Below are 21,229 nucleotides of genomic sequence, written 5' to 3' on the forward strand. Positions count from 1 at the left end.
TGCCATTTCCAAACCGTGCATCCGATTCCGGTGATCTTTATATCAATTTCAACCGAAATCAACTCCTCTTTCCAGTGGCACTCTTGATTTTCCAAGTTGAGGCCAGGTTCAATCATTCCTTTCCAAATCATGCATATGCACCGCATACCGCATCCCGCATATCATGCCATGTTCATGTGTTGGTTGTTTACTATGTTGTTTGTTTCATTCCGGTGTGCTTCTTCGGGTTGGTTCCGATAATGTCGCGTTTGTGAGGAACCGTTCGACTACGTCTGTTTGTCTTCTTCATGGACTCGTTCCTCTTCCTTGCGGGGTTTCAGGCAAGATGACCATACCCTCGAAATCACTTCTATCTTTGCTTGCTAGATGCTCTCTCTTTTGCTATGCCTATGTCGCGATACCTACCACTTGCTTATCATGCCTCCCATATTGTTGAGCCAAGCCTCTAACCCACCTTTTCCTAGCAAACCGTTGTTTCGCTATATTACCGATTTGCTCAGCCCCTCTTATAGCGTTGTTAGTTGCAGATGAAGATTGGAGTTTGTTCTTTGTTGGAACATGGATATTTTGTTGGGATATCACAATATCTCCTATTTAATTAATGCATCTATATACTTGGTAAAGGGTGGAAGGCTCGGCCTTATGCCTGGTGTTTTGTTCCACTCTTGCCGCCCTAGTTTCCGTCATATCGGTGTTATGTTCCCGGATTTTGCGTTCCTTACACGGTTGGGTTATAATGGGAACCCCTTGACAGTTCGCCTTAAATAAAACTCCTCCAGCAAGGCCCAACCTTGGTTTTACCATTCGCCACCTAGCCTTTTTTTCCTTGGGAGTCGCGCATCCTGAGGGTGATATCCCAACAATAAACAAGTTCCAACAAGGAACGATCTCCAATCTTCACCTGCAACTAGCAACGCTATAAGAGGGGCTGAGCAAAGCGGTAACATAGCCAAACAACGGTTTGCTAGGACAAGGTGGGTTAGAGGTTTGACATGGCAATTTGGGAGGCATGATAAGCAAGTGGTAGGTATCACAGCACAGGCATAGCAAAAGAGCGAGCATCTAGCAAGGAAAGATAGAAGTGATTTCGAGGGCATGGTCATCTTGCCTGCAAAGTTTTCAGAGTCGACTTGATCCTCATAAGCGTACTCAACGGGCTCCTCGTTCACGTACTCGTCTCCCGGCTCTACCCAAGCAAGAACAATAAACAAAAAGGAACACAATCAACCACATGCAATGCTCAAGCAACATGATGCAAACATGGTATGATATGTGATGCATATGCAAGATTTGGAAAAGAATGATTGGACCTGGCCTCAACTTGGAAAACCAAGAGTGCCACTGGAAAGGGGAGTTGATTTCGGTCGAAATCGATATAAAGATCACCAGAATCGGATGCACTGTTTGGAAATGACAAGCAAAACAAATATGGCACCGATCTGCGATAAACAGCAAGTAGCCTTCTAAATGCATCACAATAAATAAGCTACTGCACTCAAACATGACAACACAATACATGGCAGGGATCCACTCATGACGCTTGACAAAAGATGAACACTGAGCTACGGCTAAATCACTCATTAACAGGTTCAAAAAAGCATGGCAAAAGTGCAAAAGATAACAGGTTACAGACTTAGTGAAATTAATAGCATGTCAGGAATTTATCATCAGCAAGAAATGTTTAGAGCATGATAACTACATGCTACGGGAACATATCATGGAAAAGCAAGGCATGGCATGAAGCTACTCAAAGCATATAACAAAAGTCCCTTATTGACCATAAGCCAAAAGGGATCAGAAAATACAATTGCAAGCATGTGAACATAGCAAAAACATAAACAGATTCAGACTTAGTGAAAAACTGGAGCATGGCAAAACAGATAACGAGTAGGCATGTTTACGAGCTCGATGCACTCACTATGAGGCATTGCATGACAAACTAAGCATACACCCAGCAAGATGACATGGCATGGAAGCTAGACATGGCAATAACAGCATCATACACTATTAGGAAAAGGGTTATAGATGGAATTGACACTAATGGCGCACCAGACATGTGGTGCGCCATTACTATATACTAATGGCGCACCATGTGTTGGTGCGCCATTAGTGTCCAAATACTAATGGCGCACCGTGGGAGTGGTGCGCCATTACTAGTTAACTACTAATGGCGCACCACTCCCACGGTGCGCCATTACTAACTTGGCCAGCACTTCCACTGAATGCACACACCCCCCTTGGACCGCCTTTTCAGTTTTAAAAAAATAAAAATAAATGATGAAAATGTCAAAAAAATAAAACAAAATAAGTTTCCCATGTGATATGTGGTCTAGTTGTTGTGAAAATTTACAAATATGAATTTCAACTTTATTTGTGAAATCTCTCGAGAATTTGTAAAATGGGCATAACTTTTGCGTACGAACTCGGATGAAATTTTTTTTATGAAAAATCATCTATTCGAAAAGTTACATCCGAATTTAACCCTGTTAAACATTTTCAAAATCCTCAAAAACCTAACAGAAAAAAAGATACGGGGCTTTCAAGATCTGGAGAGGCAAAAAAATTCAAACTTACTAATGTCGCACCTACCCATGGTGCGCCTTTACTATCTTCCCGCCTTCAAAATTCAAAATAAGCGAAAAAAATAATAAAAGTTACTAATGGCGCACCTACCCATGGTGCGCCATTAGTATCTTCCCGCCTTCAAAATTCAAAATAAATCAAAAAAATAAAATAAAAAAGTTAGTAATGGCGCACCTGCCCGCGGTGCGCCATTACTATGCCGTATATATGGCTGGGCGTGGTCCTCTCCTCCTTACCTCTTCATTCTTCTCCTCCACTCCACCTCTCCTCCACTCCATCTCCTTCACCATCTTCCCTTCTCTCCTCCATCATACTACCCTCCTCCGCTCCGGCGACCTCCTCCTCCTCCTCTCCGGCGACCTCCTCCTCCCTCCTCTCCTCCTCTCCCCTCCCCTCATGGTTTCTCCTCCCTCCTCTCCGGTGAGCTCCTCCTCCCTCCTCTCCGGTGAGCTCCTCCTCCCTCCTCTCCGGTGAGCTCCTCCTCCCTCCTCTCCGGTGAGCTCCTCCTCCCTCCTCTCCGATGAGCTCCTCCTCCCTCCTCTCCGGTGAGCTCCTCCTCCCTCCTCTCCTCCCATCCCCTCATGGTTTCTCCTTCCTCCTCTCCGATGCTCCGGTGAACTCCTCTCCGGCGACCTCCTCCTCCTCTCCGGCGAACTCCTCCTCCTCCTCTCCGGCGATGTAGGCGAGCGCCTCTCCAGTGACCTCCTCCTCCTCCTCTCCGGCGAACTTCTCTCCGGCAAAAGAACGTACAAGATCCAAAAACAGGAACAAAATTTGAAATAATATCGTGCCAAAAAACGAGCAAAAAACGAGCAAAAAATGGGCAAAAAAATCACGATCCAGATCCAAATTCAAAATTCAAAAATAGCAATGGCGCACAGTGGGGGTTAGACGGCGCGACTACTATTTTCCCGCCTTCAAAATTCAAAAATACTAATGGCGCACCAGTGGCCTATACTAATGGCGCACCGTGGCCTATACTAATGGCGCACCAGTGGTGCGCCATTAGTAAAAAAATACTAGTGGCGTGATACTAATGGCGCACCAGTGATGCGCCATTAGTAGGCAAAACTAGTGTGCCATTAGTAGCCCTTTTCCTAGTAGTGATAGCATGCACGGATCAACAACAACAAGCTTGGCAAAATTGCTAAACATGTTAACAATCTGCCAGGAACATTTTATAGCAAAAGTAGAGCTCGATTAACTCAAGCTAGAGTGCTCCATAATTGCAAACAAAGACATGGATGGATAGCGCACAACAATATCTACACAGCATCCTTACTGATCATGCCCAAAAGAGGCACGGATCACTAGGAAACAACATGAACATATGGCATAAAAATAATGACAGGGCAAGGACTTAGTGAAATTCTAAGTCCCTGAAATCGGCATCATTGAGTAAGCTACTTTGCATGCTTGTGCTAGTCACCACAAAGATCACAAAAATACATGGCATACACCCCTATAAAGATGGCATGGCATTCTTCAAAACATATGTAGAGCTCAGGATCATAGCATGCACACATTAATCATGGCAAAAATGACAAAAGTGCATTTGCTGAAACAGATCTGAAACTATCATCACATAGCCCTCTTCCAACAGCATTTCGGGAATCAAGATGAGCTCAAATGAAAATCATGCAATGAGATGAAATGATGTACTCTTCGAGACAAACATTTTGATATGCTACACGCACGAATCGGAGCCACGGATGCAGAGTTATGGCATGTCAAAGTATGCAAAATATAACTGGGATTAGGGTTTCGGGGGAAAGTCAACCGTCTCGAATCTCAGATCCAGATCCAGCCGGGCGCGGATCCCGAGGTTCGCCAGCCGGAGTTCGTCGTCGCCGGATATGGGAGGTTCGCTGGAGGAAGAAGAGGAGGCCGGGGCAGCGGGTCGCCGGTGAGGCGGCGTACGGCGAGCGCGCGGCGCTCGCTCGAGGAAGAACGGCGAGGCGCGGACGTTGGAGTGCTTGCCGCGGCGGAGCTTTGCTCCGGTGGCCGGACCTTGCGGCGGCGGCGATCCTGCAAGGGCAGGCGGGGAGGCGGCGCGATGATCCCGCGGGCGGCGGGGCGCCCAGGCGGCGGGGAGGAGGCGCGATGGGCTCCGAGGGCCCACCTTGGGCTCGGCGGGCCTCGACGGCGGCGGAGTAGGACAGGGACAAGTGGCGGCTCGGGATTGGTCAGCGGCGCCAGCGCGACGTGTCCGGCTAGGCTCCGGGCATGTCCGGCGACTGCAGAGGAGCGGATCTAGGGTTTAGGGGTGTTTTGACCTGGAATTTTCGAGGAGAGGTCTATTTATAGAGGTAGAGGGAGCTAGGAAGCTTCAAATGAGGTGTGGTTTTCGGCCACGCGATCGTGATCGAACGCTCTAGATGATGGAGGAGGTTTAGGTGGGTTTTGGGCCACTTTGGAGGGATGTTGGGCTGTAACACACACGAGGCCTTTTCGGTCCCTCGGTTAACCGTTGGAGTATCAAACGAAGTCCAAATGGCACGAAACTTGACAGGCGGTCTACCGGTAGTAAACGAAGGCCGCATGACAAGTCTCGGTCCAATTCGGAAACTTTTAACACCCGCACACGAAAAGAGGTAGAAAGGGACACCGGAGGACATAGGAGCGCCGGAAGGCAAAACGGACAACGGGGAAGATGCTCGAATGCATGAGACGAACACGTATGCAAATGAAATGCACATGATGGCATGATATGAGATGCATGACAAAGACAAAACACACGGAGACAAAAACCCGACAACGATGAAATAAAATAACTTAGTGCCGGAAACGGCAAGAGTTGGAATACGAATAAGGTAAATTACATCCGGGGTGTTACACTGCAGCTTGCATTTGCATTGGTCCGGGAAACGATCCTTCCGCAGGTGTACCCACACAAGATCACCTTCTTCAAAAAACACCTTCTTTCTTCCCTTGTTTGCTTGTCTTGCATATTGTTCAGTCATCTTCTCAATATTTTCCTTGGTCTTCTCATGAATTTCTTTTAGAAGTCAGCACGCTTACTTACATCAAGATTAGTTCGCTCCTGCAATGTTAAAGGAAAAAAATCTATGGGAGTAGCAGGTTTGAAACCATAAACAGCTTCAAAGGGACAGAATTTAGTAGTCGAATGTACCACCCTGTTGTATGCAAAATCCACGTGAGGGAGACACTCTTCCCACATTTTTAATTTGTTTTCTTTAAAACTGCTCTTAGCATCATAGATAGTATGCGGTTGACAACTTCAGTTTTTCCATTTGTTTATGGGTGGCATGTAGTGGAAAAGAGAAGCTTTGCTCCTTACTTTGTCCACAGCGTTTTCCAAAAGTAGCTCAGAAACTTCGTGTCACGATCTGAAACAATAGTGTGTGATACTCCATGTGGTCGCAAGACTTCTCTGGAAAACAAATCGGCAATGTGTGAAGCATCATCGCTCTTATGACACGGGATAAAATGAGCCGTCTTGGTAAACCTATCAACCACCACAAAAATTGAATCACTCCCCCTCTTAGTGCATGGTAATCCAAAAACAAAATCCATAAAAATATCTTCCCAAAGTATATATACCAGGAATTATTAAAGGCGTATAAAGTTCATAAGGGTTTAAACGTGACATAGCTTTGTGGCAGATCTCACAACGTCAATCGATCAGATAAGTCACATGATTTCTTCTGCCACTCACGCAGCTTTCAGTTGTGCAATGCGATCGGTGTTGTAACTGCGATCACATGATATATACTTAACATCCTTGTTCAGGAGATGAATAGGTGCACACTGTACTTAGCTGCCATGGCTGCCTACCGCATCCTCTTGTTCCTTGTGCTTGCGCTCGCCGTCAGCAACAGCATCAGCCCAGTGGCCGCCGCGGACTACGATGACGTGCAGCTGCGGCAGGAGGCCATGATGCAGGCCCTCGGGGTGGTCGCCCGCTTCGACCTGGCCACCACCGACGCCGAGGCAGTGAGGCAGGTGAAGCAGGCGCTCGCGGTGCTGAACCGTGAGGTCAAGGCCCGCCCCCAGCAGTGGAAGCCCATCTTCAAGGCCCTCGACAAGGTGATGGACAGCGGCGCCGACGACCGCAGTAGGGCAAAGGCGTCCGCTGAGCTCAAGGTGCTGCTCGACCGCGAGCTCGGCCCGTGCCCGGACAGCCTCAGAAGGGACCTCGGAATCGGTGATCTGTAAAATGCATATGCATGCATGCAGTCGCCAGTTCGCCACCTCTGCCTTTCTCTTTCTCCCTGAACGTGCCAGTCGCCAGTGCGGTTGTGAGTTGTCGGAGCTCCCGTCTGTGCACTGCGGCCTGTCGCAGTCGTCAGAGCTCCACCTTTGCCTTACTTTCCTTCCGGTTTCATTAGTCAGCGTGGTGGTTTCTTTTGTTACACTGCTAGTGCTCCCCGTGTTCCTCCATGAATATATGATAAGTTGAAGCTGCATAGATGGTTGGGTCCTGTGTGCTCCATCTCATTTAGGACGTACACTGGCTCATAAGATAGTCTTATCCTAAGCCTGACACGCAATCTAGAAATGACAATAAATATATGGTGTAAAATAAGTTATTTTTCAGCCTTATCATTAGTAACTAGCATGCCAAAATATGTGGTGAGAGATAAGCCTTTCTCTACATTCTCTTGTCACCCCCTCAACATTTATCCTATATGTGGCACTCTTAAAATGTCACCATTGTACACATCCTTAAAGGCCCGGAAGCACAAGCATTAGTCCTTTGAATGGTGTGCCACGGTACCATGGTCAATGGATCGGGAGGCTCTAGGTGCTTAGGCTGCTATTTTTTCGCTCGCCATTTGCTCCTGCTACTTTGCTCATGAAAAAACAAGCCACACGGTATTTTTGTTAATTTTGAAAAAAAATAGTGAAATAAAAAATGATCATAAACTTTTAAAAAAAATCTGATTTTGATAAATTGTTGACAATTTTTTGAAGACAAGTTCATGATAGAAAATCAGTATTTTTAAAAAGTTCAGTAGTTGGAAAAATATTCGTGATTTTAAAAAACATGCACAAATTAATGTTCATGAATTTTAGAAAATAAAATAGGAAAAATAAACAAGAAGAAACAAAGAAGAAAAATGGGAAAAGAATGACACCAGATAAAAACACTATGTAATATGTTTGTGAAGGTTATGTCATGAGCCCATCTACACCAGCAATTCAGGAAAGCCTAGCTAACACAACGACCAAGGAGAGCAAGGCGCCACCTCCTGATTAAGGAAACACATGTTACAGGAGAGCACAATCACAACAGGCGTCGACACGGAAGTGGAAGGCTCGGACAACTGCGACAGGCCGCAGGGAGCACAAGGACTAACAACACCACACCACAGACAGAGACAGGGCAGTAGGGCACGCTAAAGCCCAACGAAAAAAAAAGGCAGAGATGGCGAACTGGCTATGCAATGCATGTCACGCATATTCGAAGTCGATCTTGACGGCGTTGGGGCCTTGGCCGAGCTCGCGGTTGAGCAGCTCCTTGGCCACGGCGAACGCCGCCTCCTTGCTGCGGTGGTCGGCGCCGCTGTCCATCACCCTGTTGACGTTGTTGAAGATGGGCTTCCAGTACCGCTGCGCCTCCCGGTTCACCACCGCCAACGCCCGCTTCAGCGTCTCCTGGTCGGTGGTCTCCGGGCTGTAGCGGGACAGCACCTTGACGGCCTGCGACATGGCCACCTTCCGCAGCTGCACGTCGTCGTCATAGCCCGCAGCCGCGGCTGCGCTGGTGATGCTGCTGGCGGCAAGGGCGACGACGAGGAAGAAGAGCAGGTGGTTGAACGCAGCCATTGCAGCCGGTGTTACTGCGGTGCACACTAATCCATCTCTTGAACGGGGAGGCTAAGTATACATGCATGGTGTGGTGGCAGTGGCAGCACCGATCGCATTGCCCAACTGCGGCTGCTATGCATGCAAGCAGCGTGATTGAACGGCAGAAAGTGTGACCGATCGAGGACGGATGGAGCGGCTCTGGCGCCCATGTTCCAAGCTGTTGTGCCTGCTGCAGCTTTCGCTTTGCTTCACGAGGATGTGATAAGGTGGCCCCGCCAGTTGACCGGTCCATGGTCCAAGCTGTTGTGACTGCTGCAATCTTTACTTCATGAGGATGTGATAAGGTGACCCCGCCGATTGACCGGTTTTCCTCTCATTTGCTTCACATTCTCACAAATGGCAGTATGAATTGCAGTGCCCTAGCTACAGGAAACGTGGCTTGCGGTGTGTTGTGTGTTTCGGTCACTGCTCCAGATTTATGCATCTAAGGGCATCTCCAGCCGTTGGCCCCACCAGGACGCATAAAAATCGCTCCCTGGGGGCGAGCCGGCGATACAATCGACGCTGGGGGTGGTTTTGCGCCCAGTCGTCGCCCCCAGCTCGCCCCCAGGCGCCGAAATTGGCCCACTTTGCAGTCCAATTTCGACGAATAAAGGGCCCATATGGGCGAGAATAGGCCCATATTCGGCGTGGTTTCGCCGTGTCTCGGCGTTCAATTATCAACACAATTATTTCTTATTACATATTTCATCACAGAAAAATCAAATACTTCAACAAAATAGTACAACAACAAATAGTTCAATACAAATTATATAGTTCAACAAATAAAAACTCGTATTTCATCACACGGCGTCCCCCTTGAGCCTCCATAGGTGCTCAATCAGATCTTTCTGCAGTTGATGATGCACCTGTGGGTCTCGGCTCTCCTGACGCATACTGAGATAGGCAGTCCAAGTTGCCGGTAGATGGTGATCAACTTCGGCTAGAGGACCCTGCCTGTAGTATGGTTCAGTGTCAAACACTGGGTCTTCTTACTCGCTCTCGATGATCATGTTGTGCAAGATGACACAGCAAGTCATAATCTCCCACATTTGATCTTTGGACCAGGTCTGAGCGGGGTACCGAACAATAGCGAATCGAGATTGAAGCACACCAAATGCCCGCTCGACATCCTTCCTGCAAGCCTCCTGAACTTTCGCAAACCAGGCGTTCTTGCCTCCTGCCGCAGGGTTTGAGATCGTCTTCACAAATGTCGACCATCTCGGATAGATGCCATCTGCTAGGTAGTACCCCTTGTTGTATTGGTGCCCATTGATCTCGAAGTTCACCGGAGGAGAATGGCCCTCAACGAGCTTGGCAAAAACAGGAGAGCACTGCAGCAAGTTGATGTCATTGTGAGTTCCTGGCATACCAAAGAAGGAGTGCCAAATCCAGAGGTCCTGTGTGGCTACCGCATCAAGCACCACACTGCAACCGCCTTTGGCGCCTTTGTATATCCCCTGCCAACCAAATGGGCAATCCTTCCATTTCCAATGCATGCATTCGATGCTTCCAAGCATCCCAGGAAATCCTCTTGCTGCATTCTGGGCTAGGATCCGAGCAGTGTCTTCCGCATTGGGTGTTCTCAAGTATTGTGGCCCAAACACTGCCACCACTGCCCGACAGAACTTGTAGAAACACTCTATGCTGGTGGACTCGGCCATGCGCCCATAGTCGTCGAGTGAATCACTGGGAGCTCCATATACAAGCATCCTCATCGCTGTCGTGCACTTCTGGATGGAGGTGAATCCAAGAGCGCCAGTGCAATCCATCTTGCACTTGAAGTAGCTATCGAACTCCCGGATGGAATTCACAATCCTGAGGAAGAGCTTTCGGCTCATCCGATAACGGCGCCGAAATGTTTTCTTGCCATGAAATGGAGCATCGGCGAAGTAGTCGGAGTAGAGCATGCAGTAGCCTTCGAGACGATGCCGGTTCTTTGCTTTCACCCGCCCCGGCGCCGAGCCACCTCGCCGCGGCTTTTCATTGCTCGCCAGCAGCTGGGCGAGGGCGGCGAGCACCATGAGATGCTCTTCTTCCTGGACGTCGGCCGCGGCTTCCTTCTCCAGCAGCGCGGCGAGCTCTTCCTCGTCATCCGAGTCCATCGCCGAGACAGGCAAAACGCCGAACATCTTGTGCTCGGTGGGCGTGTACCCGCCGCTAAACCGCGCCTCCGCGGCCGGAAACGGCGGCCGGAAACGCCCAGCTGCTGTGGGAGGGGCTGCCGCGGCGAAGCGCTGCTATTTTCTGGCAGGGAATGGCTATCTAGCGGAGTAGGGCGGCGGCCGTCGCCGGGATATAGCTAGTGGAGGCCGAGGGCGCGGGGGGTGTGAGGCGAGTCGGGGGAAGAAAACCTTGACTTTTCCCCTGTCGGTGTGGGCCAGGCGTGCTTTTCCCTAGCGCCGGAGCCCCCAACTGCTCCCCAGCGCACCGGGTTCGGCCTGTGACCGCCGGGCGGAAAAAAGGTCCGAACCGGCGATTTTCGGCGTCCTGAGGGGCGCGACTGGGCCGTTTTTTCCGCGCCGGCACCGAAAAAGTGGCCTGGGGGGGGGGGGGGCTGTTCAGGGCGCGGCTGGAGATGCTCTAAGCTTGCACTTTGGATCAACTGAAAATACTTAAGGTTAAAGTAGTAAAACTTGTAAAGGCTATTACAAGGCATGCTTGAAAATAGTTTGTGCTCCTCGATCATGTTCTTATTGCTAACTTGGAATGTTTTTGCAGATGACCGCCTCGATGAAGAAGAGAACCGAGAGTTGATCATGCAAGCCATCTACGTGTATGTTCAGCTAGTTAGAAGTTGGCTACATTTTGCATGCTTCCTCTTTTCTGGTTTATAGGGCTTGTCTTAAAAAATTATTTATTTTTCATTTTATAAGTCTCAATTCTACTAGTTACTATCACATATTTAGATTTTAAGGTGTATTAAATCAATGCGTGCAAGGATTAAGAGAAAACTCATCAATGAATGTAAAAGTTCTTGGTCATTTAGTGGTTATGCATGCATGCATTGTCATTAATGCATCAGTAAACACAATTTTTTGAGAAAAACAAGCATACTAATTTAAGTATTTTTGCAAACTACAAAATGTGCTCCACCACTCACCATTTACCTTGTTGGAGAGATTTTTAAATTGAGCCCTATAAAATGGAAAGGAGGGAGTATGTAACTTGTTGTACCAGGTGATTGCTTTGTGAAGTGCTTCTGCAAACCACTGTGAACTCAAACAAGGTTCATTCTTTGGTGATTTATCTATTCAACTCTTTAAATTGCATCTCTTGGTCATCAACACATTTACCTTATTTTTATACAAGTTATGTATTATTCTAGGATAGATACATCTGAAGGGATGGAACGTGCGGGTGAAGTGTACAAGAAGGCTTAATTTAGTATCAGAAAATAGATTTTACTTAAGGAGATGGTAAAACTATGTTGTGGTTTCTTAGTTTCAATATTTTTTCCAACTATCTTAGCTATATGTATTATCTGTAGGTATATTACAAGTAGTATTTTTTTACCACCAGAATACCAGAATATTTTTATGGACATTTACTGTTTTCAATTGATTATGAAGGCATACACGCAACTTGATTCAATTTATGTAGATGTCATTTGTTTATTCAACATAAAGTAATTGTTGGAACTAACTATTTATTTTGCGTGTGATGAAATAGTTTATTGTTGAAACATGGGTTTTGCCACCTTTTTTTTCTGTGACAGATTAATAACATGAAAATGGTACTGTGCCGATAGGCTACCGCCACAAAATATAGCCAATGCAACAAAAATTATAAAGGGGCAGTGGCCCCATGCAAAAAATCTAGTTGGCCCCAGCAATGTAATAATACCATGGAAAATAAGGTCATCACATTAATATTTTACCATGGGAAAAACCCATTGTGATATGTTAATGCCACAACTTATGTTTCCATTGCAATAGAAAGTGCTCCATGGCTTTAAATGTGTAATACAAAGTATTCTTACTGTGAGAACTAGTATGTATTGTTGCAATAGTGTGGTTTGAATTTTAATGTGTTGCAACAATTTATTACCACACAATCTATCGAACCAACTGCATTTAGCTTTTCCCATTATAAAATTCCCTGCGAAAAATACCTATTGCAATTGTGGTGGTCTTATTGAAACGATTTTCCTAGTTGCAGTATAGCTGCCTCTTTGTAGTAGGTTGAAACTTCCTACCTTTGATAAGGGCCACACTTATTGTATTTATAAGTCGGGGTTATGCCGAATGCGCATCCAGATGTTTGGTTACAAGCTTGGTTTAAACGCAAGAAAAATAAACAAACAATAGCAACCAACCAAGGATCATATCATGTTTACAATGCATTGATGATTCAAATTTTCCTTATATTTCCTGAGTCCTCTTAATTATATGAATATATATCCTAAAATGTTCATGAATTCAAAATTTGTGTCTTAAAAAATCACAAATTTAAAAAGTGTTCATGAATGCAGAAAAAAATCGTGAATCTTAACAAAAGTTTGTGAATTAGAAAAACATCCAAATTGGAAAAAAAACATAAATTTAATAATAATTAAATGATAAGAAAATGGAAAAGAAACAAGAAACAAGAAGAAAACGAAATAAAAAGCATAAAATGGTCGGACAAAACCGGAAGAGGGAGCCTCCTGGAAACTAGAGAAGTCTACTTGGGGCAGGCCCAATACTTATATGTAAACATCGACCTACCCGTTGGATGTGCTGACAACAACATATTAAAAAGGAAAAAAAAACATCCTTGTAGCTTGAGGCATGGGCCCATGTGGGGGAGTAAGCAGCCCATGGATATTTCGCACATGTGGCCCACAAAGAAAAAATGAAATCACCAGCAACACGGGCACACAACTGCATCGCCCCACCTTCTAGAAACCTGCATCAGTAATCAAATTCATGTAGGTGAACGAGTGGCAGTATCACCACTCCAATTCAATTGCAATACCTTCACTGAAGTCTTGATGTTTTTCATATTACAAAGATTTTTACTACGTAACAGATGTCTCTAAGAGATTTCATAGTAGTTATTAGATCGGAAATCCAATTTGGCTCGCAGGAGCACGAGCTCCTGCATGTGAAAATGATTTTTGAAATGTCAAAAAAATCCCAAAAAACTTCTATGTATTCATGGTCACATCCAAATGGTACATGCGAAGTTTTAGGCAAAAATCGTTAAACATTTTGGCCTGTGAAAAAAACAGATTGAACACCAAATGTTAGCCAACAATGTCACCGCAAATTTATTTATTTCACCAATGGAAAACTACTGCTCTGTTTTGCATGAAAATTATTAAGCATGCTTGCGACACTAACATGAACATACCACTTTTTTTTAGGTACTGTTCATCCTAGAGCAAATGCACCCGGGAGCCAAAACGCCTCCCCATTCTTTGATGTAGTATTTACTTTGTAATTTTTTGGACATTGTACCTGTAATGGCTGCGAGTATAAATAAAATTACAGGTTTTTCTAGAAAAAAATATTGCATCGCACGCGCCATCATCAGTTTGTAGTTCGCATAATTACAGTCTACCAGTCCTTCTGTTTCTTCTGTTCATGTAAGCCGTTGTCCTAGTGAGGAGCCTCAAATGTTGGCTAGATTGAGTGAACTCACAGCTCATCCGGTGTATCATCACTGTATCCCTCGTTGTATCCAGGATCTGAATGTCCATGTGAATAAATAAGCCATCAACAAAAATATAGTAATCGTGTTTCACAAATGGCAATCTAGCTGTCTTCATCTCTGTGGGCTTGTCTCGAGGGCTCAAGGCTTGATGAAGCCAGTGCTCTCCATCTTCTCTCAGCTTGCCCAGCTCGCGACCTCCTCAAGTTAGGTAAGTGACGGGTAGATCTGAGCTTGTCGTTCTCTCGATATCGCACTAGACGCGTCTAATAGCCGTTCAGGTACGCGTCTAATAGCCCCTGGGCGTGTTAAACTGAACGTCGACGGGTCGTACTGCCCCGCCTCTAGTGCTGCAGGTGCAGGCATGATCTTGAGGGACAGTAGTGGAGCGATTATTTTTTCGGTGTGCAGAAACCTTCTCTTCTGTGCAGATCCTTTGCAAGCGGAGCTGGCGGCCTGTCTCGAAGGCCTAAATTTTGCCATGCAATGGGCTCCTTTTCCTGTGGACGTGGAGATGGACAGCCTGATTGCTGTGCAGGCTATCCGATCAATGAAGGAAGATAAATCGCAACATGCGATGATGATTTCGGAAGCTAAGAGACTTCTTGGTGAAAGGGAAAGTTCAATTGCTCATATTAGTAGGACACAAAACTGTGTTGGGCATAGACTAGCTGAGTTTGGCCGAGTAGAAGCTAGGACTGCCATATGGTTAAAATCTGGACCTGCTAATGTACCAGAACTATGTATGGAGGATCTCCCTCCAAGCTGAGCAACGAAATTCCCTTTAACCCCGCAAAATAAAAACTTATCTTATGTTCTTTACATATACAACCGATTCGTTAAATCATGTTAGATATTAGGGATCTAATTTCTAGAATACTGATCTATATTCAATGAATTTGCATCTAGAAACATCCGGAGAAGCCTTTTCTAAAGCACGGAAGAATTATTGCCGATGGATTCACTAGAATTTAGATTTTTTTTTTGACATAATCATACTGGTTCTTTTGCTATAGTTTTAGTATTTTTTTGGTAATATGACATTGCTCAACAATCATTACTAGATGTGGTTTGGAAATTAACTCTTTAACACTTTACAAGTGAACTTAAACACATAGTTGTACATATACCTACATAAACCTAGTTATATATAACTTTAAGGTGTCGTAACCTCCAAAACATAGAGCCGGCCCTAAGTTATGCGACAAATAATAAGATCGGTCCTCAAAAAAAAAAGATCGGCAAAGGTAGGCCCATCGATTGCATATAGGAAAATATATTCGGTGCATTCTACATCTTCTTGTATATGGTCCTTACACGCTACATCATCAAAATATAAATTTGTAGACAATTCTAATTACATGTATATAGTTGGTGCTTTCTCCTCCTGTCGTGCTTCCGTGCAACATCAAAATATAAAATGTGTAGACGAATCTAATTACCTACGCACAAAGCTCGATCTCTCCGGATAGCTGCGATGCTAAGCGATGTTTAGTCGCTTTACGTACGTCCCACCCAGGGTCGACCTCCCAGACAGATGCTGTCCCTCACATGCATTGATGCATGCAACACCTGAGCATCTTTCCCTCCTATAAATCCCCATGCAATACAGCCTTACACCTCATCAAACTCACGGCTAGCTACCCACTAGCCACACTTACCAAACACAAATCAGCTAAACTAGCTTACCTCAAGAAGGTAGCAATGGCGAGGGCTTTCCCTATGGGAGTGGTGGCCGCCGCGGTGGTGCTGGTTGTGCTGTTTACCACCGTGTCCTCTGCCGCCGCGCAGCCTCGACCTCCTCTGCCAATGAACTCCCGCATGATCACCCCGGGGCGGTTTGGGAAGAGGGCTCAGGTGCTCTCCTGCGATGACACCAAGGACGGGAACAGCCCATGCGTCGCCACCTGCGACAAGCGCTGCTCCAATGAGTGTGTTGTCATGTGCCCAGGCTGCAAGACATACTGCTGTAAGCATCCTAATTTGTATCCCCGAAATGCCCTTCTTATGACACAGATAAGATGCTAACCAAAACTTTCTTGAAGTGTGTGACTTTTACCCCGGGGTGTCCTGTGGCGACCCGCGTTTCACCGGCGCTGATGGCAACAACTTCTACTTCCATGGCAAGAAGGACCAGGACTTCTGTGTCATCTCCGATGTTGACCTCCACATCAACGCTCACTTCATCGGCAAGCGCAACCCCTCTATGAGCCGCGACTTCACCTGGATCCAAGCCCTGGGCATCCGCTTCGCTGATCACCGCCTGTACATGGGCGCCCAGAACACCACCAAGTGGAACAACGACGTCGACCGCCTCGAGTTGGCCTTCGACGGAGAATCGATCAACATCGCTGCAGACATCGGGGCAAAGTGGCTTGTGCCTGGCCTGACCATCACGAGGACCACCGTGACCAATGGCGTGAGGGTCCAGCTTAAGGGTGTGTTTGACATCATTGCTAAGGTGGTGCCCGTCACGGAGGAGGACTCCCGCGTCCACAACTATGGTGTGACAGAGGATGACAGCCTCGCGCATCTGGACATCGGGTTCAAGTTCTATGACCTCACCGACGACGTTCACGGTGTCCTTGGCCAGACCTACCGCTCTGACTATGTCAACAAGCTCAGCGTGAGCGCTAGCATGCCTGTGATGGGTGGTGTGGCCAGCTACATCTCCTCCGACATCTTCTCCACTGACTGCAAGGTCGCCAGGTTCGGACTTAGCGCTGGCATCTCCATGGTCACCAGCACGGCGAACTAAGCCATTTCTCAAGACAAATATCACTCTGATCTAATCGGCCTATACTGATGATGGAGAAATAAAATAATATGCGAGAAATGTAATGTGTAACATCCATTTGTGACAGAAATCAATGACCTTCCCCTGAGAAATGAAATCATCTTTCGTGCTGCAAATTTTAATTGTGCTTTCCTATCCGTGCAGTTTTGTTTGGTGTGATGCGATGTTCAAAATTTGCTCCAGGTCTTCTTCTTCTTCCCTATTCTAGTTCTAGTACTGAATAGTAATAATTCAGAGTCGCTCCACCGAGCGATTTAAGTGTCATGCTCATAAGGCAATCACTTCTTAATTAACTTCTTATGACTGTAACTAATAGGTTAGGTAGTAAAGATGAAGTACATTATTTCTAGTGAGTCCATGAATGTAACAAATTGATCCAAAATGTTTGGTATGCCGCTGACGCTGAAGAGACATATTAAGATGATGACCCCCCCCCCCCCCCCCCCCCGCGCGCGCTTTAAACATTTGAGAAAGCATAGACTTGAGGCCACCCCCTTATCTAGCCACTCATTTTTGCATGGCGATTCATGCAAACAGTTTTGTCTTTTTGGTTTCTTCCATATAAAACAACATATTAACTTCAAAAATTGCAGCAGAACAAAAAATTCTAACTAGATGGGAGAAAAAAAAACTTTCGGATTTTTCCGTGCATCATAAATACTGAAAATGACATTTTCAATCCGAAAAATCTCATTTCACATATTTATGTTGGACCAAAAAAATCTGAAAGTTTTTCCTATATTGTAGTTAGAATGTTTTGGTGTCTTGCAAAGTTTGAAGTTCATATGTTGTCTTATTTGAAGGAAACAAAAAAGAAAAAATTTAATGTAATAAGTTAGTTGTATAGCATGGATTTCAAAACAAAAAAGAGAACCCAATGTCCAGCCCGCCTGGACATCGGACCCTATTCGCGTACAACAAAGAAGAGAGAGTGTGCCTGTGTTGCGCAGGTTGTCTCGATGGGGGGTTGACCTTGAGCTCTTCATTGCAGACATGCAGCCAACCGGAGGCCATCGACGGTCGGCCGGCAACCTTTGGCCGGCGAAGGAGGTTGCAACTAGCTCTGGTCAAGTTGACTTACAAACACACAACATGTGCTGTGCTAGCTGCATTTGTAAAAAAAGAACTAGCAGTTCAGGAAAGTCGCAAGTTAACGTAGCTCGGCCGCGAGAGAGCTATGGACGTTTGTTTCGCCATGAATCCACATGACCTGGAAAGATATAGCTCAGTCGTCTTAGAGACTTAGACGATAAAAAAGGGGGCACAGTGAGACGTACGTACGAGACCTAGCTACTTTATGTAGGATTGTAGCCGGGTCAACGCGTATGTCTGGTCACTGGTAAAAAAGGGGCCTATAGTCCCGGTTCGTAAGGGTCTTTAGTCCCGGTTCCTGAACCGGGACTAAAGTGTCGGTACTAATGCCCCGATCCTTTAGTCCCGGTTCAATCCAGAACCAGGATTGATGGGCCTCCACGTGGGCAGTGCGCAGAGCCCAGGCAGGAGACCATTTGGTCCCGGTTGGTGGCACCAACCGGGACCAATAGGCATCCACGCGTCAGCATTTCTGTGGCTGGGGTTTCTGGTTTTTTTAAAGGGAGGGGGGTTTGGGGGTTTTGGGGGGTTAATTTAGGTGTTTCATATATTGTGTTAGCTAGCTATAATTAATAGAGAGAAGTGTCCTCTCTTACGTCCGTGCTTGGTCGACGCTACGTACTATACATACGTATAGAGAGGAGTAGACACGCTAGTTAGCTAGTAAGCAAACGAAGGAAACAGAAGATCGTCATGAACATATATGCATACAGAAAGAAGTGATATCGACCACCTCTCCTTCTCCGAGAGATTGGTCGAACAACAAGTTCTCGTATATCTATCCGACACTACCGGCTACATATATACAATAATTATCTCTTACAAATATAATCATACGGACTCATGGTCCACATAGTATTCTCCGTCTTCACCGATCACTTGGTCAAGAAAGAATGCCGCCAATTCCTCTTGAATTGCTCGCATGCGAGCTGGTGCTAGGAGTTCATCCCGCTTCCGAAACATCTAATTTGAAGAAGGGGGTCAATACATATATGTATGAATGAATGAAACTGAATACAAATGATGGTAATAAAATAAAATTGTGAATGTTGTTATTTACGTACTTCATATTGTTTGTTAGAGTACCCGCCCCGCTCACAGGTCGTGTGGCGGATGGACTCGCAGATGTAGTATCCACAGAAATCATTCCCTTGTTCCTGCCACAACCACTTTACAAGAAATAGAGGTCAATCAAACTGATAAGCAAGAATGCTAAATGGTATTGATGAAACTAGCGCTTGAATCACTAGGAGATGCGCGGAACATGCTACTATAGTACATACTTTCGGGTGTCTAAATTCCAGCTCCTTCGGCAGTCCCGGAACTGTTTTGGTCAATTTTCTCCAAACCCTGCCGGACAAAGAAAACAATTACTTGATATCAGGAAATGAACAAAGTTGCTGATATGGTGGATAATGATCGATTTAACTTACTTCTTGAGGATTTCAGTCATGTCCGCATACTCCTGGGGATCTTTTCGTTTAGAGTCCAAGACGGTTACTACTCCCTGCTCAAGCCTAATCTCTAGGAGAATATAGTGGAAACTGCACACGCATGCATAACTCATCAATTACATTACTATAATCTGGACTAATATATAAGGGAAACCGAATATGCACAAGACAGTAACACTCACTCGAAGTTGTAAGGAAAGAGTATTATATCTTTGTTTTCATTTTTTTTGAATGATCGTAGCAAGTTGGCCTTGGTATCCGCGGCATGAAATTTAACCTGAGTTGCATCTATGAGATATGTGTTAATGAACCCATATCACCGATTTGTCTTTTCTTCAATTCGGCAATCTTCATTCTGCATAATATAGTGAGGATAATTATAAATACATGCAATCACTAGTAGAAAACAGGGCTATGGTCACGGGGCAATATTCACATTAGTCCCGGTTCAGTCACGAACCGGGACTAATATGAGCATTGGTCCCGGTTCGTGCGGCTAAGGCATTAGTCCCAGTTCACTCGGGCCCTTTAGTCCCAGTTTAAGACATGAACCGGGACTAAGGGTGCGATGACCTTTAGTCCCGGTTCGTGCCACGAACCGGTACTAAAGGTCCCATTTTCAAACACTCCCCCCCCCCCCCCAGTGGATCGCCTTTTCAGTTTTAAAAAAAATAAAAGAAAATGATGGAAATGTCAAAAGAATAGAAGAAAATAAGTTTCCCATGTGATATGTGGTCTAGTTGTTGGGAAAATTTGCAAATGTGAATTTTGAATTTATTTGCAAAATCTCTCTCAAATTTGTAAAAATGGGCACAACTTTTGCATACTAACTCGGATGAAAAAGTTTTTTATATGAAAAATCATCTACTCGAAAAGTTACATCCGAATTTAATGGGGAAACCCCGTTAAACATTTTCAAAATCCTCAAAAACCTAATAGAAAAATAGTTACGGGGCTTTTAAGATCTAGAGTGAAAAAAATCGAAAAAAATTCAAACAGTGGGCAAACTGTGGTCAAACAATGGTCAAACTAATTATTCTAGAATATTAGTGTTACTAAATAATTATTTCAATTATTTCAATTTTGGTCAAATCTGGTCAAACTGTGGTCAAACAATGGTCAAACTAATTATTCAAGAAATATTAGTGTTACTAAATAATTATTGTTTTTTAAAACAATAGTTTCAAAATAAAACTATGAAATGTGTCACTTCATGCTCAAGCAAAATCCTGAAGGTTAATAGGATTGCCATCTTAGTATTGTCAGGAAAACAACAAGTGCAGACTCGGAGCGAGGGAGAATAGAACCTGGAAGTTAAGCGTGCTCAAGCTGGGGGAGTGGGAGGATGGGTGACCGTTCGGGAAGTTAGATGATTTGGAATGATGAGGGCTGATTAGAGGATAAATTGAGAAGTGATGAGGGGTGGTGATTACAGACTAGAGGTTAAAATAATTCAGAATTTTGAAAATAAAAAAAATTCAAAAAAAATTTCAAAAAAAATCATAAAATTTCCTTTAGTCCCGGTTGGTGTTCCACGTGGACTAAAGGTGGAGCTCCACGCGGCCGCGCCCTTTAGTCCCGGTTCTGGATTGAACCGGGACTAAAGGGAGAGGCATTAGTACCGACATTTTAGTCCCGGTTCCAAAACCGGGACTAAAAGGCCCTTATGAACCGGGACTGAAGGCCCTTTTTCTACCTGTGAATGAAAGAGATGAGCTATATAGAGAGACTTAATGACAGAAGTAGTAGTACTTACAGACAGTAGCAGGTGATCGTTGTTTTATCGAGGGCCAATTGATTGAAAAACTTATAGAACTCCTCAAATGGAATAGGCAACAGTTCAATTCCAACG

General features: G+C 45.3%; 3 protein-coding genes across 3 annotated transcripts; 2 read left to right on the top strand and 1 right to left on the bottom strand.

Moving 5' to 3' along the window:
* Window positions 1–6,356: 6,356 nt before the first annotated feature.
* Window positions 6,357–6,959, top strand: LOC125549512. The gene has a single exon (XM_048712915.1). The coding sequence runs from the start codon at window positions 6,370–6,372 to the stop codon at window positions 6,760–6,762; it is 393 nt and encodes a 130-aa protein (XP_048568872.1). The 5' UTR covers window positions 6,357–6,369; the 3' UTR covers window positions 6,763–6,959.
* An 821-nt stretch (window positions 6,960–7,780) lies between these two features.
* On the bottom strand, window positions 7,781–8,376 carry LOC125549513. The gene has a single exon (XM_048712916.1). The coding sequence runs from the start codon at window positions 8,374–8,376 to the stop codon at window positions 8,002–8,004; it is 375 nt and encodes a 124-aa protein (XP_048568873.1). The 3' UTR covers window positions 7,781–8,001.
* A 7,297-nt stretch (window positions 8,377–15,673) lies between these two features.
* Window positions 15,674–16,939, top strand: LOC125549514. Its single transcript, XM_048712917.1, has 2 exons — window positions 15,674–16,003; window positions 16,080–16,939. The coding sequence occupies exons 1-2, from the start codon at window positions 15,739–15,741 to the stop codon at window positions 16,790–16,792; spliced, it is 978 nt and encodes a 325-aa protein (XP_048568874.1). The 5' UTR covers window positions 15,674–15,738; the 3' UTR covers window positions 16,793–16,939.
* The last annotated feature ends 4,290 nt before the right edge of the window (window positions 16,940–21,229 follow it).

The sequence above is a fragment of the Triticum urartu genome, chromosome 3 (genome assembly GCF_003073215.2).
Source record: "Triticum urartu cultivar G1812 chromosome 3, Tu2.1, whole genome shotgun sequence".
NCBI lineage: Eukaryota > Viridiplantae > Streptophyta > Magnoliopsida > Poales > Poaceae > Triticum > Triticum urartu.